Source organism: Scardinius erythrophthalmus (assembly GCF_964197995.2).
Source record: "Scardinius erythrophthalmus genome assembly, chromosome: 1".
Classification (NCBI taxonomy): Eukaryota; Metazoa; Chordata; class Actinopteri; order Cypriniformes; family Leuciscidae; genus Scardinius; species Scardinius erythrophthalmus.
In genome coordinates this window covers 6126704-6139355 of record NC_138221.1, presented here as the reverse complement: position 1 = coordinate 6139355, position 12652 = coordinate 6126704, and the positions used below count along the sequence as shown (strand labels likewise).

The 12652-nt window shown below is 43.3% G+C and overlaps 1 protein-coding gene and 1 long non-coding RNA gene across 2 annotated transcripts in view; one reads left to right on the top strand and one right to left on the bottom strand.

The window, feature by feature from the left end:
• Positions 1-12652, bottom strand: part of LOC308700356 — a 209854-nt gene that overhangs the window by 11093 nt on the left and 186109 nt on the right. The window lies entirely within an intron of this gene.
• LOC308700346 (extracellular superoxide dismutase [Cu-Zn]-like) lies at positions 343-11405 on the top strand. The gene is made up of 2 exons (XM_081381942.1): positions 343-460; positions 10622-11405. The coding sequence occupies exon 2, from the start codon at positions 10637-10639 to the stop codon at positions 11288-11290; it is 654 nt and encodes a 217-aa protein (XP_081238068.1). The 5' UTR covers positions 343-460; positions 10622-10636; the 3' UTR covers positions 11291-11405.

Below are 12652 nucleotides of genomic sequence, written 5' to 3'. Positions count from 1 at the left end.
TAATTGTATGCATTTTGTGTTAAAGCAACGAGAAATGTGTTAATAGTATAGGTTACATAGACGGATGTAGTGCTAACTAACCGTGTTAAGAGTTTTGGAAAATTGTTAAAAGTATTGAAAAATCTGTCATAGCAATCGTAAAAAAAAACTATAGCAGTACTTCTTTTAATAAACACAAAACACTGGAGAACACATTGTGCAATGCAAGACAAAGAACTGAATAAACTGAGTGCTATATATAAACAGGCAAACAAAGGGAGCTAAATGAAACACAGGTGAACTTAATGAGTGACTAACAGACTATCATGGTTAACTTGTAGCTCAACATGAGTTCCTATAAGAGCAACCAAAAGGAACATTCTCTCAACCCCAGATCAGGACTGCACACGGATTAAGTGTTGTAGTATTTTTGTGACTGCAATATTCAGGCTCCACACGGATTGAGGACAACTTTTCAGCTGTACGGTAGTGCACCTTTGCTGTTTTAGGCTGGTTTTGTTTTTGTTTTCTCCATTCCATTTTCTCCATCAACTGACTTGATTTAGTACAACTAAAAAAAGTTTAAGCAAAAGTATAGATATTGTCTTTTATTTTACCTGTCCTTGTGAAAAATATCAGAATCAGAAAATCTTAACTTTATATTTAATATTAAATACCCAGATAGCAATTACATGTGGGCCACATGTGGGTATTATCAGGCACATATGGCCTAGATGTGGCATGGCTGAACAGATATGGGCCAAATCGTAGCCATATTTGTTTTGCCATAACTTTAAAATCCGCGGGAAATGCTCTCTTGGTTCACAACTGATTTTGAGGTATATGGCCCAGATAACAACGAACACATGAGGACCATATGTGGTTGAGCTATGGCACACAGTGAGAAACACCGACTTGTGGTAAACATTTGGCTTATACGTGGAAAAACACAGGAATAATGAAATCAAGTGCGGCAAACATCCGCCGTTCCACACCTCAGGTTGCTCTGCATCTTCCCTCCTATTGGTGGAGTGAGACTACGGCGCGAGTTTGACTGCGACGCTGGCCAGCTGACGCCTTTTACTCTGCTTTCCTCACGACTGTGTACATTCAGGTAAGTGATGTTTTGGCATTTTAAAGTCATATAAATGAAATATACAGCATTATGTGTCAATATTGCATGTTATTATGCGTTTAGTTATTCATTCCATCGAGGAAGGGGTTGAACTAGCTAATATTTTCTTCAGTTTACTGCTATAACTTACAATAAAGTTTAATGTAACTTAACCGTTAACTTAGGCTATAGCAGTTCGCTGGTTTGCCGTTTTAAATTAAGATGTTTTTGTTTATAAATCAACAGCTCACTGTCGTACACAATAAAATAGTATAGTTTGTCATTGTGTTGTAGCCTATTTGTGAATTAAGGCGACGCGGTCCTAATGTCGGTGTTGGTGTTACTGTTTGTCAGAAAACCTAAATCCTAATTTGTGTTCACAATCATTCAACTAATCATAATAATATAAAAATGACAAGAATAAACACATTAATACGTGTGCATTATTGTATGTATCTTTATTTAACTCTGAAATGATATTCAACCAAGACTTTTTCTCATGACCTTTCCCTCTTTAAAATTAAAGTTGTAATGTTAACGTTAGGCTATTAGTGTCAAGTCACAATACCAAAATTATGACTTTCGATACAATACCTGAACATTAACATGAACTAATAATGAACTGCACTTCTACTGCATATATTAATATGTGTTAATGTTAATTTCAACATTTACTAACACATTCAATATAAAAAAATTGTACTTGTTAACTTTAGTATGCACTGTGAGCTAACATGAACAAACAATGAATTGCTGTATTTCTGTTAACTATCAATTAATTGAGCAGCCATTCACTGCCATTATAAAGCTTGGAAGAGGCAGGACATTTTTATAATTACTCTAATTTCTCACGATATAGTTTATATACCATGCTATGGTATACTGTCATACCACCCAGCCCTAATGTGTGGTATGGGTGGGGCAATGACAATAATTTCCATATTAAAAACCTAGAAAATATGGTTTCAGATGGAGTAAATAATAGTTTATAGTTCATTTTTGAATATAAAAGCACTTTCATTTCAGGGTGGGGGTGGTCTATTTAAATGCATATTTCAACCACTTACACAATGTTTTTTTTTTTCGTATCAGATTACCTATGTGGGTTTGGTTGGTGGCTCTGACCTGGATAACACCGTGTGGAGAGTGCTGAAAGGCACTTTTACAACTGCTGTGGCACGTTATGAATTAGAGAAGTCAATGGGAAGATTGGTGTCCAACGCCTGGTCGTAAAGGAAGTTGTCATTGGTGAGACCTTTTTTAGAAGTCACTTTTATTTGTATTGCACTTTGCACAATTCACAACTTTTCAAAACCGCTTTACAGAACATTGTATTTGTATTTCTGTTATCTCAGTATCGAACCAAACAACTTTTTTTGTCATTACCTGATCACATCCGTGGCTCACTTAGCCTAAGTGACTGCATTTTTTTATTTAGAAGTTTTATGTTTTGTTTTTAAAGAAAGTTATTTTTTATATATTGCGAATCATATTGTTTCAATCATACATTTTAAAGCTGTAATCACAATATAAGATTATCATTCTGTCAAAGTCTCATACCAGCGCATGCCTACAACTTTCTGTATTTAGTTCATTATCACTGTGTATTTAAAAGGTTAGTTTACCCAAAAATGACAATTCTGTCAGTAATTACTCACCCATGTTGTTCCACCCCCGTAAGACCTTCGTTCATCTTCGGAACACAAATTAAGATATTTATGATGAAATCTGAGAGCTGTCTCACTCCTCCATAGGCTTCTCTGTTATTGAAACTTGCCAGCCCAGAAAGTTAGTAAAGACATTGTTAAAATAGTCCAAGAATACAGTGGCTGAACCTTAAGTTTATCAAGTGTCGAAAATACTTTTTGTGCGCAAAACAAGCTAAAATAAAGACTTTATTCAACGTAGTGTAACAGCACAGCGCTTCTGTGTTGTACGTCAGAACGTAGGCTCACGACTGGCCAGCATCCCACACATGACCAGCGTCGGCCAATAGTGAGTCTACGCTCTGACGTACAACCCAGAAGTTGGAAAAACTTGAGGGTAATTACAGATAGAATTTTCATTTTTGGGTGAACTAACCCTTTATGTTCCTCCTTGCATTCAGTACTTGGCCCATTATTGTTTGTGTGTTTCTGCTTCCAAATTGTCTCGCATCATTGCAGATTATTTTGTGTTAGTAAAAACACTTATTTTTGTAGACTCTGTCTTTGGACTCAAACATGACATTAATGCTATCTGTGTTGGTGTGTTTTTACATTAGAGTGTGCATGTCTTTTTTTTAAAAAAAAGAAGCAGAATACATGCAGTGATGTAAATTTTATCCGGTTGTTGGTGCAAAAGTATTCTAAAAATCGAAATAATTTGTCATAAGGAATTACGGTATAATTCTGGCCCACATATTGAAAAATACAATTTGCAATTCCTTTTGAAAATTTACTGGAAAAAAACTTTCATACACTGGTAATTCAGATGTGTTTAATTTGTTAATAATTGCAATTAAAATATTAAAGGATATTTACATTAATGATTTTTTGTATTATCCTGCAGCTCTAGCTTCCAGGTTGTATTGCTGCTAACATTATTTAAATTCTTCTTTATTGCAGGTGCAGTCAGGCAGAATCCCCTTACTGGAAAAGATCAACACATTGCCGACCGTCATTGGAGACTTCTCTGCACATCAACACACTTCTCAACTCTTTACCTTTCAAGTTTGCTTTAACTTTCTCAATTTCTCTTTAAAGTTCTCTTTACCAACTGTGATTTATTTGTATTACTCTCATTGGACTAATTAAACATAACATTAATACAAGCTTTGATCGAGTGTTTCGAACTTTGTTGTAAAAAATTAGCTTTGAATGCTATTTATATTATTAATTTGTATTCTTGAATGTTTTCAACTGAATTCTACTTAAAATAAGTACAACTGAGTAGCTGTAATTCTATGTATTCTTAAATGTTTTCAACTGAATACTACTGTAATTATTAAATTCAACTCTGTTGCTGTAATTATATTTATTTTGATAAATGTTTTCAACTGAATACTACTGTTATTATTCAACTCTTGCTGTAATTATATTTATTTTTATGAAATGTTTTCAACTGAATACTGCTGTAATTAAGTACAACACTTTAGCTGTAATTATTTAAATGCTTGTCAAAATAAATAGTTTTGAGTCCATTTGTTGTTGAGTGTTTAATTTACCTGTGAGTTAAGACTTTAAATACTGTCAGCTGCATGTGGGCCACATAAGGGCCGTTAGATTTTAACAGAACTCAACCGTACTAAAGTTGCATACCAGGCCCACATATGGGCCACATGAATTTGTAGTATTTGGCTCATGTTTGGTGGAGTTATGGCAGTCCTTTGGTTCAGTTCTGGCAAAGGAGATGTGGGCCATATTTGGGCCGGCAAACACAAACTAATCTGGGCCACAGCTCAGCTGTTTATCTGGCCCACATCTGTGCCAAAGGTAATTTGCTGACTGGGTAACATGAAGGCTACAACAGATCAAATTAAGTGTACTTTAAAGCACAACAAAAAGATTGTCAAAACATAATGTACTTTAAAGTAAAACTCTTAGTTTGGCATTATTTTCTTTTTTTTTAAGAGTACATGTACTTAATGTCACTCCTGCCAGCAGAAGCCCTATCATGGCCACCAGAGGGCACTTCTGTCACGGTTCATGAATTCACTGTCTCTCTCTCGTCTAACGTGCTGTTGTGTGTGTGTGTCTGTGGGCGTGGTCACTGATTATCAGTGATCAGTAGCGCCAGCTGGTTTCAATTGTATGTCTCTATATAAGCTCAGTAACTGGTGTCTCATGTTGTCAGATCGTTGTGGTTTTCCTGGTGTGTTTCCCGTGCTTGTTCCTGTGTTCCCCGTGCCGTTTGGATCTTCCTGTCGTCGTCGTGTCTTCCTGGATTTCTGCACTCTTCACGGATTCATCTAGCACTTCACGAGGGATTACCACTGGATCACTGCACCAGCACCTGTTGCCCACCGAGGTCCCTGCGTCACCACACCATCAGCGTTTGTGTCCGCCCACCTGTCCCGCTGAGTTAGCGATCTTCTGTGTGCTGTGTTTCTGACCATCTGTGTGTTTTCAATAAAGAGCGTTGTTGCATATACATCCTGTCTGTCATCCGTTACAGAACGATCTGACCTACCATGGATGTAGCAGGCGCCACGAATTGGGACGAGTTTGCGACTCGAAGCATCACGAGAATGGACACCCAGGAAGAGAGCATCTCCAATACAGGTCGGGCGGTCCAAGCGCTTGTGACGCAGGTGTCCGAGCTCACCCAACAACTCCAACAGCTAAGAGTTCCCACTGCGCCGCCCACACTGCCCGTTCAGCCCAATCCACCAGAGCCGTCCCAGCAGCGCGAACCGAGACTACCGACACCAGAGGGATATTCAGGTGACCCGGAGTTTTGCAGAGCATTTTTGACCCGATGTTCTATGCACTTTTCATTACAGCCACTGACGTTCAGTCAAGAACAGTCGAAGGTGGCATTCGTGCTGACACTGTTGTCCGGCAAAGCGGCTCTCTGGGGAACGGCAGTGTGGGAGAATCAAGATCCATGCTGCGCCTCGTTCCAGGCACTCTCCGAGGAGATGAAGAGGGTCTTCGATCATACGGTGGCGGGTAGGGAGGCGGCCAGACTACTCGCCGATCTCCGCCAAGGTAACGGCTCGGTGTCGGAATATTCCATCCGGTTCCGCACCCTGGCTGCAGAGTGCCGATGGAACGAGGAGGCGCAGTGGGATCATTTCCTGCATGGGTTGGCTGACCGTGTCCAGAGGGAAATCTACATGCTGGACCTTCCACGCAGTCTAAATGGACTCATTGAGCTGGCGTTGCGAGTGGATGCTCGATTGAGCAGAATGGGTCGCTTCCAACAGAACCCTCCGTTTCGCGGTATGGAGAACCCGCGTTTGGAGAACCTGGACACGGTCAGTCCCGTGTGTGATCCCGAGCCCATGCAGGTGGGTAGAGCTCGGCTTTCCCGGGAGGAGAGAGAACGGCGGAGGTCCCAAGGACTGTGCCTGTACTGCGGGAAGGCGGGTCACTTCATCCACTCGTGCCCGTTAAAAGATCAAGCCCGGTAGTAACAACGAGGCTACTATCGGGTGGGATCTCCGCCAAGAAGACCTCATCATCACCATCATCAGCTACTCTCCTTCCGGGTAGACTAAGGTGGGCAACCCACACACACGACACCAAGGCTTTACTGGATTCGGGGGCCGAAGGAAATTTTATGGACTCAGAACTGGCTCATCATCTTCGCATTCCGATTTCCCCTCTTCCGTACAAGATCTCTGTCAAGGCTCTTAATGGACAACCACTTCCTGACATTTCACACATTACTGAACCCATCACTCTCATCTCTTCTGGCAACCACAAAGAGACAATATCATTCCACCTCATGAACTCACCTCTCGCACCCATCGTACTCGGACATCCTTGGCTCACATTACATAATCCCAGAGTCGATTGGGGTCACAATTCTGTTTCTATGTGGAGTAATACATGTCATGAGTCATGTCTTGTGTCTGCGTGTTCGTCTGTACCTGTGTCTGTTTTCCAGGAGGAGGCGGTGAATTTGTCTAACGTGCCCGGGGAGTACCAGGACCTGAGAGAAGTGTTCAGTAAGTCTCGTGCTGCTTCTCTCCCTCCACATCGTCCCTATGACTGTGCCATAGACTTAGTGCCAGGTGAGTCTCCGCCTAAGGGCAAGTTATATTCACTTTCTGTTCCAGAAAGGGAGGCTATGGAGAAATATATTTCTGATTCTCTAGCATCCAAATTCATTAGACCTTCCTCATCTCCAGCGGGGGCGGGGTTCTTTTTTGTGGGGAAGAAGGATGGATCTCTGCGACCGTGCATTGATTACCGAGGGTTGAACAACATCACGGTAAAGAATACTTATCCTTTGCCGCTGATGTCTTCAGCCTTCGAGCGGTTACAGGGAGCATCCATCTTCACAAGATTGGATTTACGTAACGCTTATCATTTGGTTCGCATAAGGAAGGGTGATGAATGGAAGACCGCGTTCAATACCCCCAGGGGGCACTTTGAATACTTGGTCATGCCCTTCGGGCTGTCCAACTCCCCAGCGGTCTTCCAGGCACTCGTCAATGACGTGCTGAGAGATATGGTTGACCAGTTCATATATGTCTACCTGGATGACATATTGATTTTTTCATCTTCTCTCCAGGAACACGTTCAGCACGTCAGACGAGTGCTTCAGAGGTTGCTAGAGAATGGGCTTTTTGTCAAGGCGGAGAAATGCGTTTTTCATGCACAGTCTGTTCCTTTTCTAGGGCACATCGTCTCGTCTGAGGGAATGCGTATGGATCCTGACAAGGTTAAGGCTGTGATAGATTGGCCAAGTCCAGATTCCCGTAAGGCCCTGCAGAGGTTTCTGGGGTTTGCCAATTTTTATCGGCGTTTTATTCGCAATTTCAGCCAACTAGCCGCGCCTCTGACTGCCTTGACCTCCCCCAGAACGACGTTCAGGTGGTCCGATACAGCGGAAGCTGTATTCGCCAAACTGAAAAGCCGCTTCGTTTCGGCTCCCATCCTCGTTGCCCCTGATCCATCACGTCAGTTCGTGGTGGAGGTCGACGCGTCAGAGGTGGGGGTAGGAGCAGTTCTTTCCCAACGTTCTTCCACAGACGACAAGATGCATCCTTGCGCGTTTTTGTCTCATCGTTTATCACCTGCCGAACGTAACTATGACATTGGTAATAGAGAATTGTTGGCAGTCAAGTTAGCGCTGGAAGAGTGGCGTCACTGGTTAGAAGGGTCAGGGGTACCTTTTATCGTATGGACCGATCATAAGAACCTAGAATATATCAGAACCGCCAAAAGACTCAACTCTAGGCAGGCTCGGTGGGCACTTTTTTTCGGACGTTTTGAATTTTCTCTTTCGTACCGCCCGGTTTCCAAGAACATCAAACCCGATTCCTTATCTCGTATTTTTGACCAATCCGAACGCCCGTCTACTCCCGAGTGTATTTTACCCGAGACATTAGTGGTCTCCACTCTCAGATGGGAGGTCGAATCGAAGGTCATGAAGGCCTTAGAAGGGGTAACGCCTCCGCCCGATTGCCCACCGAATCGTTTGTTTGTGCCAGAGGGGTGTCGGTCCGACGTCATTCAGTGGGGTCATTGTTCCAGCATAGCATGTCATCCAGGGGTAAATCGCACCAGTTTTTTGGTTAGGCAACGATTCTGGTGGTCATTAATGGCTCGCGACATCCGCAGTTTTGTTTTGGCTTGCTCAGTTTGTGCCACTGGTAAGACTTCCAATCGACCCCCGGATGGGTTACTCCAACCGCTGTCTGTCCCTTCGAGACCCTGGTCCCACATTGCGCTAGATTTTATTACCGCCCTCCCGCCCTCCCAGGGCAAGACGGTCGTTTTGACTGTCGTGGACCGGTTCTCGAAGGCGGCTCATTTTATTCCCTTGCCCAAATTACCCTCAGCCAAGGAAACAGCGGTAACTGTCATAGATCACGTCTTTCGCTTACATGGCCTCCCGATGGACGTGGTTTCCGACAGGGGTCCCCAATTTGTGTCCAAATTTTGGCAAGAATTTTGTAAGTTACTGGGGGCGACTGTCAGTCTCTCTTCGGGGTTTCATCCTCAGAGCAATGGTCAAACGGAGAGAGCCAACCAAGATCTGGAGAGAGTGTTGCGATGTTTGGTTTCCAAGAATCCTTCCTCCTGGAGCCAACAACTCTCTATGGTGGAGTACGCCCACAATTCATTACCAGTGTCATCCACGGGCCTTACTCCGTTTGAATGTAGTTTAGGTTACCAGCCACCAGTTTTTGCTAGTACGGAATCCGAAGTCGCGGTCCCCTCCGCTCACGCCTTCGTCCAGAGGTGTCGCCACACTTGGACTAGAGCCCGTGAGACTCTTCTCCAAGTGGGGGCGCGCACCAAGGCTAAGGCCGATCGCCACCGGTCGAAGCCTCCCGTATACGTCGTTGGTCAAAAAGTGTGGCTTTCAACCAAGAACATTCCTCTCCGTTCCGTTTCTAATAAACTTGCTCCCAAATTCATCGGCCCGTTTCCTGTCACCAAGATCATTAGTCCGGTGACAGTCCGACTCAAACTTCCTCCTGCGTACAGGAGAATTCATCCCGCCTTTCATGTGTCAAAGATTAAACCTGTGTTTTGGGCACGCATTAATCCGCCAGTCCCGGTTCCCCCCCCGCCGCGTCTCGTAGATGGGGAACCAACTTATTCGGTTAACCGTATTCTGGACTCGAGAAGGAGGGGACGCGGATTTCAGTACCTGGTGGACTGGGAAGGTTACGGTCTGGAGGAGAGAAGTTGGGTTCCTGCTAGAGACATTCTGGATCACTCCCTTATCGATGATTACAATCGACAGGTAAGTCCGTCGGGGAACGCCAGGAGGCGTTCCTAGGGGAGGGGGTACTGTCACGGTTCATGAATTCACTGTCTCTCTCTCGTCTAACGTGCTGTTGTGTGTGTGTGTGTGTGTGTCTGTGGGCGTGGTCACTGATTATCAGTGATCAGTAGCGCCAGCTGGTTTCAATTGTATGTCTCTATATAAGCTCAGTAACTGGTGTCTCATGTTGTCAGATCGTTGTGGTTTTCCTGGTGTGTTTCCCGTGCTTGTTCCTGTGTTCCCCGTGCCGTTTGGATCTTCCTGTCGTCGTCGTGTCTTCCTGGATTTCTGCACTCTTCACGGATTCATCTAGCACTTCACGAGGGATTACCACTGGATCACTGCACCAGCACCTGTTGCCCACCGAGGTCCCTGCGTCACCACACCATCAGCGTTTGTGTCCGCCCACCTGTCCCGCTGAGTTAGCGATCTTCTGTGTGCTGTGTTTCTGACCATCTGTGTGTTTTCAATAAAGAGCGTTGTTGCATATACATCCTGTCTGTCATCCGTTACAACTTCTCCCTAGACCTTTTCCATTTCCATGAACCTTTGCCTGGACTCATTTTAGTGTGATTACATCCACCTGTATGTCATTGGTTTGTATCATAGGAACTTTGGCTGGCAGGTGTGACGCTTATGAAAGTGTGTGTGTGTGTGTACACTTAAGTGGCTTTTTATAATTCATCCGTGTTATTATCTGCAAGTTTTATTTATTTTTATTTATTATTATTATTAGTGTAATTTCAAGATACTACAGGTACACATCCAATACCAATAAGCAAATTTTTAATTTTATTATTTTCACAAGGCTACATAGCAATTCAAAAATTATAGTTTTCTAGACAGCAACATGGTGTCGGCCCACATCTGGTACACCTGGATTACACACGGCCCAGATGTGGGCCGGGTCTGGTTGCTGTCTGGGTTCTTGTATGGTTTTTCCATTGCAAACTAATCTGGTTGTGCTATGCAACTTGTGTACCTAATGCAACTTCCATTCTTAAAGCTCCCTGCAACAAAGCTTTGACCTTTTATCAAAAATATTACTTTCTTAAACCAATGGCATGATTTCACTGAATCCACTTTTCATTGTAGGCTTTTAAGATCAACATGGAGAAAATCATCCTAATATTCCCTCTGATATTGCTGGTGCTGCATATACAAGGAGGAGAGTTCCACAAGGAGGAGTGTTTGCCTGCCGAAGCTCCACAGCCGGAAGTCGTGGAGTTCGACAACACCATCTATGCCACTTGTGAAGTAACTCCCAGCCCCAATTTGCCACGTAACCAGCCAAAGATCTTTGGGCAAATCCTCTTCAAGCAGGTCTTCCCCAATGGAGATTTAGAAGTGAAAATCAACCTCCGTGGTTTGCCTGCCATCGATCGTCAAGAGCGTGCCATGCACATCCATCAGTATGGAGACCTCAGTCAAGGCTGCATCACTGTTGGTCCTCATTATAATCCAAACGGCGTTGACCACCCTCATCATCCTGGAGACCTGGGCAACTTTGCTTCCGAGAAAGGAGTTATAAGGCAGTTCCTGACGCTTCCAGACGCCAAGCTCTTTGGGCCTTATTCCATTCTGGGACGTGCGGTGGTGGTTCATGAGAAGGAGGATGATCTGGGAATGGGTTCAGATGAGCAGAGTAAACTCAGTGGGAATGCTGGACCGATAATTGCTCTCGGTGTGATTGGTATTACTACTCCAAGTCTGTGGCAGAAGACTGAAGTGCCCCCCAAGAAACCATGTGGAGGAAGGCACTGAGAGTCAAAGATGAGGGAGTCGGATATGGTGGAAGGGCAGATTCAAATGGGATAATCATGATTTTCCTTGTGTATTCTTTGTATGTGTCCTACATTAAAGTATATTTCATAACCTGAACATTCCCATGTTTTCTTTCTTGGTCTTTTCAGAGGGTTTTTGGCCAAAGCTTCCAATAGTAAATGCACTCTTAAAAATAAATGTAGGGTGACTGCAGGCAAAGTGGGCCGTTTAGTTTGATTTACTGTGCTCAATGGGTTAACACTTTCTGAGCATGACAATGGCCTTTAATTAAAGATACACTATTTCTTTAAATGATACAATGGTTTAGGTTGATGCAATATGACACTGGAGGGTGTGGCTAGATCTCAAGGGAGGACACCTTTATTGTTCAAGGTAGACATAACCTCTGACATAAGATTTTATTTTTGAAATTATAAGCTTTCTCGCTAAATGTCAACAAATGGGTATATTATTCTGACAGTTTGTTAGTACAGTTAACAGGGAATCAAAATGCAAAAAAATGTCTAGGTTTTCTTGTAAGGTGTTTAAAGCTAGAATATGTAAGATTTTTGTAATAAAATAACCAAAAATCACTTGCAAAGTGTGACATATTTCCTGCAGTTGTGTACTTCCAGTATCCCAAAAGTTCCCAAAGATTCTTAATTTCAGAGAAATTCCCATTTTAAATCAAAGCTGCAAGCAGCATTTATCGGGGTTCAAACATTTAAAGCCTTTAAGCACAAATGCATAAAAAGACATTAAAGCTATGGTCTACGATTTCAAAGATTGTTCATTATTAATAACCTCGTTTAGATGCTGGTTATGGTTCTACAGTACAATCCTAACAATATGAAGAGAAAAAGGAATGAAAAAAATCCATTCACTCTATTGGGTGTACACCCGCAGAGAAGTTGACCAATGTAAGCTGTCCGGCCGGACAGCTTACATTGGTCAACTGCTCTCATCCAATCCCCCGCTCTGCTTGAAACTCCACGTGGCGCTCGCGTCTCCACCCCAACGCACCCCACCCCGCCCCCCTCCTGCAACATGAAATTTCGCGTGCAAGCAGCTGACAGTCTATGGTAGCTAGCAGAGTAGCATCAGCTCAGCAATGGAGAAAAAAACTAACCGAAAGCAGCAAGCGGCCCCTGCTTGCCCCCACAGTCACGGCTGACTTTTTGTTGAGCAGGTAAGCATTTATTTATACTTTTATGGTGTGAGGTGTTACATAAATAGCTTTTTATCAGTCTGACAACATGCTTATGCTGCCGGTCGGCATTGGAATGTTAGCCGTTTAGCATCGCCTATCACGGGTCAAAGTAATTATATTTCTTGAAGTGCTTGAATATATTTTAGTAGGCC